The sequence below is a fragment of the Panthera leo genome, chromosome B4 (assembly GCF_018350215.1).
Source record: "Panthera leo isolate Ple1 chromosome B4, P.leo_Ple1_pat1.1, whole genome shotgun sequence".
Lineage (NCBI taxonomy): Eukaryota > Metazoa > Chordata > Mammalia > Carnivora > Felidae > Panthera > Panthera leo.
This window is the reverse complement of record NC_056685.1, coordinates 125983346-125996911: the sequence shown is the minus strand read 5'-3', so window position 1 is coordinate 125996911 and position 13566 is coordinate 125983346. Positions and strand designations below refer to the sequence as shown.

The 13566-nt window shown below is 34.8% G+C and overlaps 1 protein-coding gene across 4 annotated transcripts in view; it reads left to right on the top strand.

Moving 5' to 3' along the window:
* Nucleotides 1–13566, top strand: part of CRY1 (cryptochrome circadian regulator 1) — a 104087-nt gene that overhangs the window by 74490 nt on the left and 16031 nt on the right. For all 4 annotated transcript variants that reach the window (XM_042947618.1, XM_042947617.1, XM_042947616.1 and 1 more), the window contains exons 3-10: nucleotides 3888–4030; nucleotides 7026–7210; nucleotides 7609–7697; nucleotides 8484–8624; nucleotides 8706–9017; nucleotides 11032–11183; nucleotides 11420–11622; nucleotides 11729–11824. In XM_042947618.1, the coding sequence (XP_042803552.1) occupies nucleotides 3888–4030; nucleotides 7026–7210; nucleotides 7609–7697; nucleotides 8484–8624; nucleotides 8706–9017; nucleotides 11032–11183; nucleotides 11420–11622; nucleotides 11729–11824 (1321 nt within the window). The remainder of the gene's footprint in view (nucleotides 1–3887; nucleotides 4031–7025; nucleotides 7211–7608; nucleotides 7698–8483; nucleotides 8625–8705; nucleotides 9018–11031; nucleotides 11184–11419; nucleotides 11623–11728; nucleotides 11825–13566) is intronic.

Genomic DNA, 13566 nt, shown 5'->3' with positions numbered 1-13566 from the left:
TATCATTCTTTATCAGGAATAAAAAAGGGGGCTATCACTAGAGATTCTCTAAACTTCAAAAGTATTATAAAGGATGTAAACATGATGCCAATAAATTAGACAACCAAGATGAAAAATTTCTTGAAAGTACAAGTTACAGAATTCTCAGAAAAAGAAAAAAAAGGAAAAGTGAATAGTCCTTTATCTCTTAAAGAACTTGAATTTATAATGGAAAACCTTTCCATAAATAAAACTGCAGGCCCAGAATGGCTTTAATTGTGAATTCTGTCATGTATTTGAGAAAGAAATCATACCAATTTTACAGTACTTCTCAGAAAATATGGGGAAATGTTGGGAACACTTCCCCAAAACATTTGTTTTATGAGACCAGCATAATTCTAATACCATACTCTAATATCAAAACCTGATAAAGAGATTTTAAGGAAAAAAAAAGGGGGGGATAGCCAAGTGTCTCCCAGAAACAGACTCAGATATTCTTAATAATATATTAACAAATTGAAATTAACAATATTTTTAAACAATACTACATCATGATCCAGTGAGGTTTATTCCAGGAATACAAAGCTGGTTCAACATTATAAAAATCAATTAAAATAATTCTTCCTAGTAATAGAATAAAGGAAAATATATTATGATTATCTCAATAGATGAAGAAAAAGCATTTGACAGAATTCAACATTGATTTGTGATTAAAAATACCTTTAAACTAGGAATAGAAAATTTGTAAGTGTTAATTTGATAAAGGTTGTCTATAAGAAAACATAACTAATGTCATTCTTAATGGTGATATATTGAGTACTTTCTGCCTAAGATAAGGAGTAAAGCAAGGATATGTACTTCTACCACTTACTGAAAGCTAACCAGTGTAATTGGGAAGGAAAGAGAGTAGATAATTAGCTTACTAGCTTATTACCCTCTTCCCCATATTTCCTATCATAGCATTATATTTTTTTCTAATAGTTAGTACTTTTTAAATTTATCTCCAGATTATCAATCTTCCTCAGTAAGCTCCAGGAAGGAGGGACCTAGTGTTATATCTGGCCTGTATTAAGAATTATAATATTTGACGTATGAGTGAATACATTTAATGTTTGGGGAACCTTCTCTTCTGTATCTTTTCATATTTATTGTGGAGAGATACTCACTAATTTATCCCCAGAGAAGAAGTTAAAGATTTCATTGGTGAGTTTAGTAAAAAGACCTAAGTGAGCATAGCTCAGATTGTACCTTTTCTTTTCTTCACTTGCTAAGAACACATATCCTATTCTCTTCTCCTGAGTCATAAATTTTATAGGGGAGCCCCCATTGCAGGGAAGCTGTTGCTTATCATTGGGTGGGTAAATCTGTTTTATTCAGGGATGAAATATTCTCAAGCTTACCTGCCCATAAACCTAGTATGTTTTCTCCAATTCTTCTTTACTAGTAATGTGGTCTATATTTTGATCTTTAACTGTGATTTATGTTCCCTTCCTTTACAAGGAAAAAGGGAAGGGAGTGTTACTGAGTCATCTTAAACTCTATCATCTATCTAAAAACTAAAAACTTATTTATAAAAAAATCATAGAGGGGCGCCTGGATAGCTCAGTCGGTTAAGTGTCCGACTCTTGATTTTGGCTCAGGTCATGATCTCATGGTTTGTGGAATTGAGCCCCATGTTAGGCTCAGCACTGACAGCATGGAGCCTGCTTGGGCTTCTCTGTATCCCTCTCTCTCTCTGCCCCTCTCCTACTCGTGTTCTCTCTCTCACTCAATAAGTAAACATTTAAAAAATCATAGAATTTTTAACTACTACTTAGGAAAAAAAAGTTGTAACGTAAAAGGCAGAGAAAGGTTGCTATCATTAAAATATAAGGAGCTCTTACAAGTCCAAAGAGAAAAATTCATTGCCATAGAAAACCAAGCAAACATAAGCTGCAACTCACAAAAGAAGAAATATCCGAATGGCTAGTAATAATAGCTGCCATTCATTGAGGACTTACTGTATATTATGTCCTTAACAATTTACTTGCATTATGTCATGCAAACAGTAACAGTGTTTTTTTTTTTGTTTTTTTTACTGTAGCAAATACATAGTTTTTATTATATGCTAGCTACTCTAAGCACATTACTTACAATCTACCTATTTTATAAACGAGGAAGCAGGCAGGAGGAGTTTAGCCATTTGTGCAAATAGTTGAGCCAGTCTTTTAACTCAGGAGGTCTGAGTTTAGAGCCTATGTGTGGTTTTTTTTTTAACATTTATTTTATTTTTGAGAGAGTGGATGTGTGTGTGCATGCGTGAGGGAAGGACAGAGAGAGAGGGGGACAGAGGATCCAAAATCAGGCTCTGTGCTGACAGAAGAGAGCCTAATGCAGGGCTCAAACTCACCAACCATGAGATTGTGACCAAGCTGAAGTCAGAAGCTTAACTGACTGAGCCACCCAGGCGCCCTTAGATCCTGGGTTTTTTAAATGCTACTTTATACTTCTTGTCCATAAAACAAAGAAATATAATGCTTTCCTACTCATTTTAATTTTATTTTTAAATTTCAAAAACAGTACGTGATTGTACTAACAAATGTGAACAGTGCAACTGTGTGTAAAATAAAAAATAATTACTTTATTTGCACTCCTAAATTCTACTCTTCAAAGGTAAAAGCTGTTGACCACTCGATATGCATTCTTCAAGATTTTCAAGAAAATAAAATTTTAAAAATTATTTTTCTGTTTATTCCATGTGTATGTGTTAGTTTTTTTTTTTTTTTTAAAAACCTTTAACACATGCTATTGGCAAGTGTATGGGGAGCAAGCACTTTGGTGTACTGCTGATGAGAGTGTAAATTGGTACACTATATCTGGTGGAAAATTTGGAGTGTCTATAAAAATTTTAAATGTGCTTACCTTATCCATTCATTGGTTTTCAAGGGACTATTTCTAGGAAAAATAGAACAAATGCCCCAGAATGTTTAAGATGAACGCATAAAGATAAGGATAGACACTGCATGGTTTATAGTAGCAATTTTTTTTTTAATCACACCATTGGAAACAGCCCTTGTCTAAACTGTCCAGGTTTAGAGAATTAGTGTGTTTACTATATAATTAGTTAACTAACGGTAGAATTGCTGTTGATTTTTTTTTCTTTGTAAGATATATCAGAGTAGATTTTAGAATTAAAAAGAAAAGCTACTACCCGCTGGGGAAATCAGTTAATTACCTGAAGTCACAGTCTCTACACTGAAAATCACTATAAGGAGATGTGTACATAACTTATCAATATAGCACCTGATACTCACTAAATATCTGGTATTATTATTACTATCTCTGTATCTCCACAGTTAGCATTTTTTGGTAATCAGAAATAACAAATTACAGAAGAGTACCTCAGCAAAGCATTGTGTATACCATATTAACTATCAAAGGTTTATGAAAGACCAATTCTTAGAATCAACAGACATAAATTCAGGTATTCTGGCTCTTTGTGAACATGGGCAAGTCCCTAAATTTTAGGTATAAAATCCTATACCTAAATCCTAGGCAGATAATCCTATCTGCCAAATGGAGATACCAACCAAAGAGGTAAACTGAGGATTATTTTGAGGAACAAATGTAAATTATTTGAAAAGTAGAGTGCTATACAAACACATTTAGTGTAGGAAGCTGGTTTTAAGCATATTGTTAGATTGTCTAATGCCTAGTACAATGCTTGAAATCTAATCACTATACATTTCTTAACATATTTTTGAATTTATAAATTGTGTGGTTTCTTCCTGCATATTCAAAGTTTGATTTATGTATAATAATTTCATATGTAGAGTTTGAGCTTTTCACTTTTTCCAGAATGTGTTGTTGTAATAGAAAAAATAATTATTAAAATTTGTGTACATTTTTGTCCGTTTTTCTTACTTTAGGAATGGAACATTACTAAACTTTCAATTGAGTATGATTCTGAGCCCTTTGGAAAGGAACGAGATGCAGCCATTAAGAAACTGGCTACTGAAGCTGGAGTAGAAGTTATTGTACGAATTTCACATACATTATATGACCTGGACAAGTAAGTTTTTCTTTTATTCTGGTAGAATATACATAACATAAAATTTGTTATCTCAACCATTTTTAAGCATACAGTTCAGTGGTATTAAGCACATGGACCATTAAGTTTTAACCTGTGGGACTTAAGTTTGTGAAATGAAAATAACAACATACACATAGAATTGTGGGAGAATTAAATGAATGTATGTTAAGTCCTTAGCCTTTTAACTGCTGTGATTTTTTATTTACTCGAGAGATGCCAAAATTACAGGCACATTTAGTGCATAAGACAAAAATACTCAGAATTTCACTGTCAAAACTATTATGAGTATCACATAATTTTCCTTGACTGTTCTAACTCAACCTGTGGTCTTGCCTTTCAGGGCTCTTAGTAATATTAATCTCATAGTTTATATGATATAAAGCTATACTACACTTTGATATGTTCAGTATGATTGTCTTAAATTATTTTATTTCATGCATTTATATCTTTTTTTAATGTTTATTTATTTATTGTGAGAGAGTTAGAAAGAACATTTACACAAGTGTGCAAGCAGGGGAGGGGCAAAGAGAGAGAGAAGGAATCCCGGGGGGGGCTGATCCCATGAACCATGCATGACCAGAGCTGAAACCAAGAGTCAGATGCTTATCTAACTGAGCCATCCAGGTGCCTCTCATGTATGTATCCCTCGTCTGGATTTTAATTTCAAATGCAAATTGTATATAATATTACTTTGCATAGCTGTAGTCCTCTAAAATGTGGCATAATATCTTATTTCTCAAAGTGTATTTTTTTTTTAATATCATTTCTTGGTGATGCTTTGTCCAAAAAAAATTCTGTGGTAAGTTTAAATTTAGAAAGTATTTATATTCTTTGAATTTTGAAGGTTTATAAGATTCATTAGTGTAGTAACTTTTGGCATACTGTCATCCTTACAAGTGCTGAACTTGAAATCTCATAATTTATGTACCTTTTAAATTGTTTTACTTTTTTAGTTCTTTACTCATTTTATCTAGTTAATAAAGCTAATTCTATAAGTTACATGAAAAACTAGTTAATTTTGTTCTACTTTTCCAAATGTATAAAAACTGTAGTTTGATTCAGACAGGGGTCTTATTTGATATTAAGCCAAAAGTCATATATCTCTTATATATATATATATATCTTATTGTTTTTGGTGCAATTATAAATGAGATTATTTTCTTAATTTCACTTCCAAATTCATTCCATGAGGCCAGTTCAGCCTGATACCAAAGCCAGATAAAGACCAAAAAAAAAAAAAAAAGAACTACGTTAGGCTAATATTTCTCATGAATATAGATGCAGAAATTCTCAAGAAAATATTAGCAAATCAATTTCAGCAATACATTAAAAAAATCATACATCACGATCAAGTGCAATTTATTCCAGAGATGCAGGGGTGGCTCAGTATTCGCAAAAAATCAACATGATACATCACACCAATAAGAGAAAGGATTAAAACCATTATGATCATTTTAATAGATGCATAAAAAGCATTTTACAAAGTACAACATCCACTCATGATAAAAACCTTCTGCAAAGTAGGTCTAGAGAGAATGTATCTCAACATAATAAAGCCTTGTATGAAAAACTCACAGTCAACATTATATTTAATTGTGAAAAACTGAGAGCTTTTCCCCTAAAGTCAGGAACAAGACAAGGATATCCACTCTCACCATTTTTATTCAACATAGTACTGGAATTCCTAGCCACAGCAATTAGACAACATAAAGAAACAAAAGGCATCCAAATTGGTAAAGAAGAAGTAAAACTCTTGACTATTTGTAGATGCCATGATACTGTACATAAAAATCCCTAAGGACTCCACCAAAACACTACTAGAACTGATAAATGAATTCAGTAAAGTCACAGGTTATAAAATCAGTGTGCAGAAATCTTTTTGCATTCTTATACACCATTAAGGAAAAATGGAATTTAAGAAGACAAATGAGCATAAGGAAAAAAAGAGAGGCAAAACAAGAAACAGACTCTCAACTATAGAGAATAAACTGATGGTTACCAGAGGGGGAGGTGACTGGGAGGATGGGTTAAATAGGTGATGGAGATTAAGGAGGATACTTGTGATGAACACTGGGTGTTGTATGGAAGTGTTGAATCACTAAAGTATACACTTCAACCTAATATAATACAGTATGTTAACTAACTGGAATTTAAGTTAAAAACTTTGTAAAAATGTACTATATTTGGATTAAGGAAACCTTGATTTCCTATTTATTAGTTATGCAACCTTGACTAACTTATTTAACTCTTTCAGTAGGTTCTAGTTTTTGATCCATAAAATGAAGGAATTAGATTTTACAGTCTTTCTTTATTAGGGCTAAATGTCAAGCAAATGGCCATCGTAAAAGAAAATAATTGGTTATTCCCAAATAGTGTCTGATCCAAGCTACCATTGTCAAAGCTAATTTTTCTTTTTAGTATAACTTGATTGAGGCAATCAGTGATCAAAAGTGAATGTAAAATGTACATAAGATACATATGCTGACATTTTAAACAAATGCATGATAAGCACAATAGAAAATAGCAAGTGATTGTCACTACAGTAATATAGAATCCTAATTAATGAGACTTGCTTATTGCTCCTTGATATTGTATTGGTCCGGTCTAGTTTTTACTGACGATTAAGAGATTCTTTGAGCTGAGTTTTAATGTTTTTACCTTTTCATATGTATTATTTTTATGTTATTGCCTTTAGGCTAATTTAGCTGCTTGTTTTTTTCACTCATAGATGTTTAATGATACCCTTTGTCTTAAAGGTTTTGGTATTTGCATACTGTATATTTTTGACAAGTAGCAGATGTTTAAAAAATTGCGAGAATGGTTTTTAGATTCAATAACTACTTTAGTAATTTTCATGGTTGTATAAGAAGCTTACATCTGCCTAGAAGTCTTAAGTAATTAATTTTATTTTCTGATTTTAAGCCTTTTCAGAACTTACCAGTCAAATTATATTTTTATTTTACTTTGTTATTAGGATCATTGAACTCAATGGTGGACAACCACCTCTTACTTATAAAAGATTCCAGACTCTCATCAGCAAAATGGAACCACTAGAGATACCCGTAGAGACAATTACTTCAGAACTAATAGAAAAGTGCACAACTCCTCTGTCTGATGACCATGATGAGAAATATGGAGTCCCTTCATTGGAAGAACTTGGTAGGTGTAAATGGTAATAAATGCAGAGCTTAAGAGTTAATAAATCACTCAGAAAATCTCACTTCTAATTTGACATGTAAAGTATTTTGCATTTAGAGGGAAAGGAGAAAAAAATCTAAAAGAAGCTCTTAAACTAAGAAGTGATAAATCTGTACATTATTTATGTGTTCTATAAATGTGATCTATCTGTGATCACCTTAAGATGTTCATCCTAAAGAATAGAGACCATGATGTATCCTTATATATGAGGAGTTACCCAGGGCCGTCAGTTCATTTTTATGCTACTGTCATAAATTATTCTGCAAAGTATTTTTTTCCTACCTGTTGCGGTTCAATAAAAATTATTTTAGTTCCAGAAGAATATTTTTTCTTTTTTCTTCTTTTTGTTTTTTTTTTAGGTTTTGATACAGATGGCTTACCCTCTGCAGTATGGCCAGGCGGAGAAACTGAAGCACTTACACGTTTGGAACGGCATTTGGAAAGAAAAGTATGATAACATAGATCATGCTTGTATTTCCAAACTGGCATCTAAAGAATAATTTCACTCTTTTTTAAAACCAAAAAGTAGACTGTTGAACAAGAGGAATTGAGAGAAATAGTTAAAACAGCACAGACCTAATTGTTTGAAAATTAACAACCATCTCTTCATTTAGATATTTTTTTTCCTCCTCTGCTGATTATTTCCTCTTTAGCTACTACCAATACTACCTCTTCTTTCTGTGTAAGCTGGTATCTGATGACCATAACTTTGAAGCTAAGATAAAGTTCTTCTATTTCACCTTTACCTCAGTGTCAAGGAGACAGGTTGAAAGTGCTCTCAGCTTCGTGTTAGGAATTTGAAGGTAATTTATTTCATATGAGTATGTGCTACACCAGGATGGCTAAAACAAAAGAATGCTTAATTGTATTCTGCTGTGTTTTTTATTAAAACATGATTGTGGCTGGGATAATAAGATATTATTCTCCAAGAAGTATGTAACTTTTTTTTGTTTTTGTTTTTGAGAGAGGTTAGAGAGTGTGAGCAGGGGAGGGGCAGAGGGAGAAGGAGAGAGAGAATCTTAAGCAGGCTCCATGCCCAGCACAGTGCCTGAAGCGGGGTTTGATCTCATGACCATGAGATCATGACCTGAGCAGAAATCAAGAGTTGGACACTCAACCGAGCCACCCAGACGCCCCAGAACTATGTAACTTTAAAGAAATATATATCAGTTTTAAATACTCTTTAAAATGGAAAAGGCAATTAGTTAGCATGATTCTCTCTGTGTATTTTCAGGCGTGGGTGGCAAACTTTGAAAGACCTCGAATGAATGCAAATTCACTGCTTGCTAGCCCTACTGGACTCAGTCCTTATCTTCGATTTGGTTGTTTGTCATGTCGACTGTTTTACTTCAAACTAACAGATCTCTACAAAAAGGTACTATCTAAAACTGAAGCTTGATTTTCAGAATACTTTTTTAAAAATTGCTGACAATACTTATTTGCATTTTAACCTTAGGTAAAGAAGAACAGTTCTCCTCCCCTTTCCCTTTATGGGCAACTGTTATGGCGTGAATTTTTCTATACAGCAGCAACAAATAATCCACGCTTTGATAAAATGGAAGGAAACCCCATCTGTGTTCAGATTCCTTGGGATAAGAATCCTGAGGCTTTAGCAAAATGGGCAGAAGGACGGACAGGCTTTCCATGGATTGATGCCATCATGACACAGCTTCGTCAGGAGGGTTGGATTCACCATCTAGCCAGACATGCAGTTGCTTGCTTCCTGACCCGAGGTGACCTGTGGATTAGTTGGGAAGAAGGAATGAAAGTAAGTATTCTGCTAACTAATATGATACAGTCTTATTTTGAAAGACTCTGTACTTTATTAAACAATTCCTATAAGTTGTCTATTATGTAGATTCGTTTATAGTCTAATTTTTTCAGTGGGTAAAGAATTTAAATCCCTAAAGAGGCACACTCTTGGAGAGCAGAATGGTATAATCAGACAGGAAAAATGTGAAAACTGGTTTGATTAACCTAAAGTCATTTCAGAGACTGAACCAGCCTAGCCATCAAGGGAACTATAAGGTTTAATAACACTCTGGACTTACTAGATTAACGTATTTATAGGTGATTATTTCTACTACAAAAAAGGATTCACCTGGAATTCTTAGAAATATTGAATTTATATTGTAAAATTTTAAGCCTGTATCATTTTACTTCACTTCAAAATCACAGCTTTTTAGTAACCTAGTATGTAAAGTGAAACATACTGCATTTTATGACATCATCTTGTGGTTATATGTAATAGGACTTGATTTACCTTCCTGTTTATAACATAACTTTCCCCTATCCAAGGACCATTTCTGATCCATTAAAAACAATTTTTTTTAATGTTTGTTTATGTTTGAGAGTCAGGGTGCAAGCCAGGGAGGAGCAGAGAGAGGGAGACACAGAATCGGAAGCAGGCTCCAGGCTCTGAGCTGTCACCATGGAGCCCGATGCAGGGCTCAAACTCACAAACCATGAGATCATGATCTGAGCCAAAGTCAGACCCTCAACCAACTGAGCCACCCAGGCGCCCCATCTGATCCTTTTTTTTGGGTTTTGTTTTTTGTTTTTGTTTTTTTTTTTTTTTGCATCTCCTATATTTCCTAGTACAAAGTTGTACGTGAGGTTGATGTTATAGCAAACACTTAATGAATTTATAAAAATTCATTTTAATTTGGTCAAGGAATTCCAAATTTAAACTCTATAATGCTAGTGCATTTTTAAAGGTCATTTATATATTTTTTTTTAATTTTTTTTTTTTTAATTTACATCCAAATTAGTTAGCATATAGTGCAACAATGATTTCAGGAGTAGATTTCTTAATGCCCCTTACCCATTTAGCCCATCCAGCCTTCCCCAACCCCTCCAGCAACCCTTTGTTTGTTCTCCGTATTTAAGAGTCTCTTCTGTTTTGTCCCCCTCCCTATATTTATTTTTTGTTTCCTTTCCCTTATGTTCATCTTTTTTTTCTCTTAAAGTCCTCATATGAGTGAAGTCATATGATGTTTGTTTTTCTCTAATTTCACTTAGCATAAAATCCTCTAGTTCCATCCACAAAGTTGCAAATGGCAAGATTTCATTCCTTTTGATTGCCGAGTAATAATACTCCATTGTCTATATATACCACATCTTCTTTATCCATCCATCCATCAATGGACATTTGGGCTCTTTCCATACTTTGGCTATTGTTGATAGTACTGTTTATAGTGCTATAAACATTGGTATGCATTTGTCCCTTCAAAACAGCATACCTATATCCCTTGGATAAATACCTAGTAGTGCAATTGCTGGGTCGTAAAATATTTCTATTGTTAATTTTTTGAGGAACCTCCATACTGTTTTCCAGAGTGGCTGCACCAGCTTGCATTCCCATAAAGGTCATTTATATTTGAGTGCTCCCTCTATGTAGGCCAGTGGTACCAAGCTTCTAAAGTTTTGTTAGTGATTTATTTGGTAACATGTTTGCTTTCTCAAAAATGTTTACTGCTTTTTTCTTTCATTTTTTATTTGAATCGTTGACTTGAGTATTTTACCCTGGTCCCAATACCACCGGCAAAGATTAGAAAGGTGAATTCTATTCAGAAATTCACTTATATTACTTATATTTTTCTTTCCCTGAAATAACTCATTACAGAACAGAACATTGACAAAGAGGCTGACTTTAGAAAGTTTAATTTTATAGTTCTGTGCTAGATTTCCTTTTCCTTGACTTTTGATCTACAGAGACCTGGAAAATGGTTGCTTTGAGAATTATATGTGTACAAACTAATTGGTTACTGTTACTTCTGAAGGTATTTGAAGAATTATTGCTTGATGCAGATTGGAGCATAAATGCTGGAAGTTGGATGTGGCTGTCTTGTAGTTCCTTTTTCCAACAGTTTTTTCACTGCTATTGCCCCGTTGGTTTTGGTAGGAGAACAGATCCCAATGGAGACTATATCAGGTAAATCAAGGGTTATTTTTATTCAGTTTGGAATAACTAATCCAGGAAGAAATTTTTATGTTTAAGCAACACTTAAGGTTTTCCCTACTTATCATGGGCAGCAGAAATGAGGAGATGGGTAAATGAATCATTTAAATGGTATTAACTTGATTTTGATTATTCATAGCTAATAATTAGTTTGTTATAATTTGCTTATAGTTCATTTTATTAATAGTTTTTCTTCCTTCTCCCAAAAGGCGTTATTTGCCTGTCCTAAGAGGTTTCCCTGCAAAATATATCTATGATCCCTGGAATGCACCAGAAGGTATCCAAAAGGTAGCCAAATGTTTGATAGGAGTTAATTATCCTAAACCGATGGTGAACCATGCTGAGGCAAGCCGTTTGAATATTGAGAGGATGAAACAGATTTATCAGCAGCTTTCACGATATAGAGGACTAGGTATGTCAGCAGTTACCTTTTGTTTGTTTCTTTGGCAGTTGTTTATGTGTACCTATCCTTGAATTTGATCTTGAGCATAACTTAATAGGAAATTTTTTCCCTTTAGGTCTTCTTGCATCAGTGCCTTCTAATCCTAATGGGAATGGAGGCCTCATGGGATATTCTCCTGGAGAAAATATTCCAGGTTGTAGCAGCAGTGGAAGTAAGTGAAAAGGAATTTTCTACACTTAGTAACATAAAGAGATTAATAATCAAATACATATTTACTGAATCCTCACTACGTTTTTAAAAAATCTATCTTTTGTAATCTATCTTTGTATAGTAGGTTCTTTGTACACATACATACATGTGTATATACATGCACTCACACATGTATACCCTCATTTCATTAGTGACATTTTAGAGATGAAAAACATCTTTACACATAGTAGAATTTAGGTCAGGAAGTTTTCTTGGAAGATTGTGGGGTGGATAGCAATTTGGGTAGGCAGATGAAGGAGAGAGCATTATGGACCTGGAAATGGGAGCAAGTGATTATGGAAAGATCCTGAGGATTTGACTTGCTATTAAAGCATTCTTCCCTCCAGTTTTTGTTCCATTTGAAAGGATTAGATACTTCTGAAGCATATCCATTTTTTCCCTCTACTTATCCTGTTTGTAGGCTTTTATCTTATAGTGTCTCAAGGCATATCAAAGGTCAATATTCTGTGTAACTTGTATACAGATGTATTGAAGTATTTTTGTACTTAAAATAAAACAAAGCATAATCTAATTATAATAATTTAAAAAAATTTTTTTTAAATGCTTACTTATTTTTGAGAGAGAGAGACACACACACAGTGGGAGCAGGGGAGGGGCAGAGAGAGAGGGAGACACAGAATCTGAAGCAGGCTTCAGGCTCTGAGCTGTCAGCACAGAGCCTGACATGGGCTTGAACCCACGAACTATGAGATCATGACCTGAGCCAAAGTCAGACGCTTAACCAACTGAGCCACCCAGGCGCCTCCGATAGTAATATGTTTTAGGTTTTATTTAATTTTTAATTTAATGTTTTTCCTTTTCTTTTTATTTTTTTTTAATTTTTTTTTTTTTTTAACGTTTACTTATTTATTTTTGAGACAGGGAGAGACAGCATGAACAGGGGAGGGTCAGAGAGAGAGGGAGACACAGAATCTGAAACAGGCTCCAGGCTCTGAGCTGTCAGCACAGAGCCTGATGCGGGGCTCGAACTCACGGACCGCGAGATCATGACCTGAGCCAAAGTCGGATGCTTAACCGACTAAGCCACACAGGCGCCCCTTTCCTTTTCTTTTTAATTTAGAGAGAGGGAGAGCCCAAGTGGGGTAGAGAGGCAGGCGGTGGGGAGGTGGGGGGGGGGGGTGCGGGGAGAAAGAGAGAGAGAGAGAAAGAGGGAGAAAGAAAGAATCATAAGCAGGCTCCGTGCTCATTGCAGAGCCCGACATGGGACTCGATTCCACAATCCTGGGACTACAACCTGAGGCGAAATCAAGAGTCGGATGCTTAACCAACTGAACCACCCAGCCACCCTATTAATTTTTAACTTAATTTTTTTCCACTAACAATACCCATTCAGGGGCACCTGGGTGACTCAGTCAGTTAAGCATCTGACTTCAGCTCAGGTCATTATCTCACAGCTCGTGAGTTCGAGCCCCACATCGGGCTCTATGCTGACAGCTCAGAGCCTAGAACCTGCTTTGGTTTCTGTGTCTCCCTCTCTCTTTGCCCCTCCCCCACTCACACTCTGTCTGTCTCTCTCTCAAAAATAAATAAACATTTGGAGCGCCTGGGTGGCTCAGTCGGTAAGCATCCAACTCTTGGTTTCAGCTCAGGTCATGATCTTTGAGGTTTTGTGGGTTCAGGCCCCACATTGGTTTCCAAGCTGACAGTGCAGAGCCTGCTTGGGATTCTCTGTCTCCCTCTCTC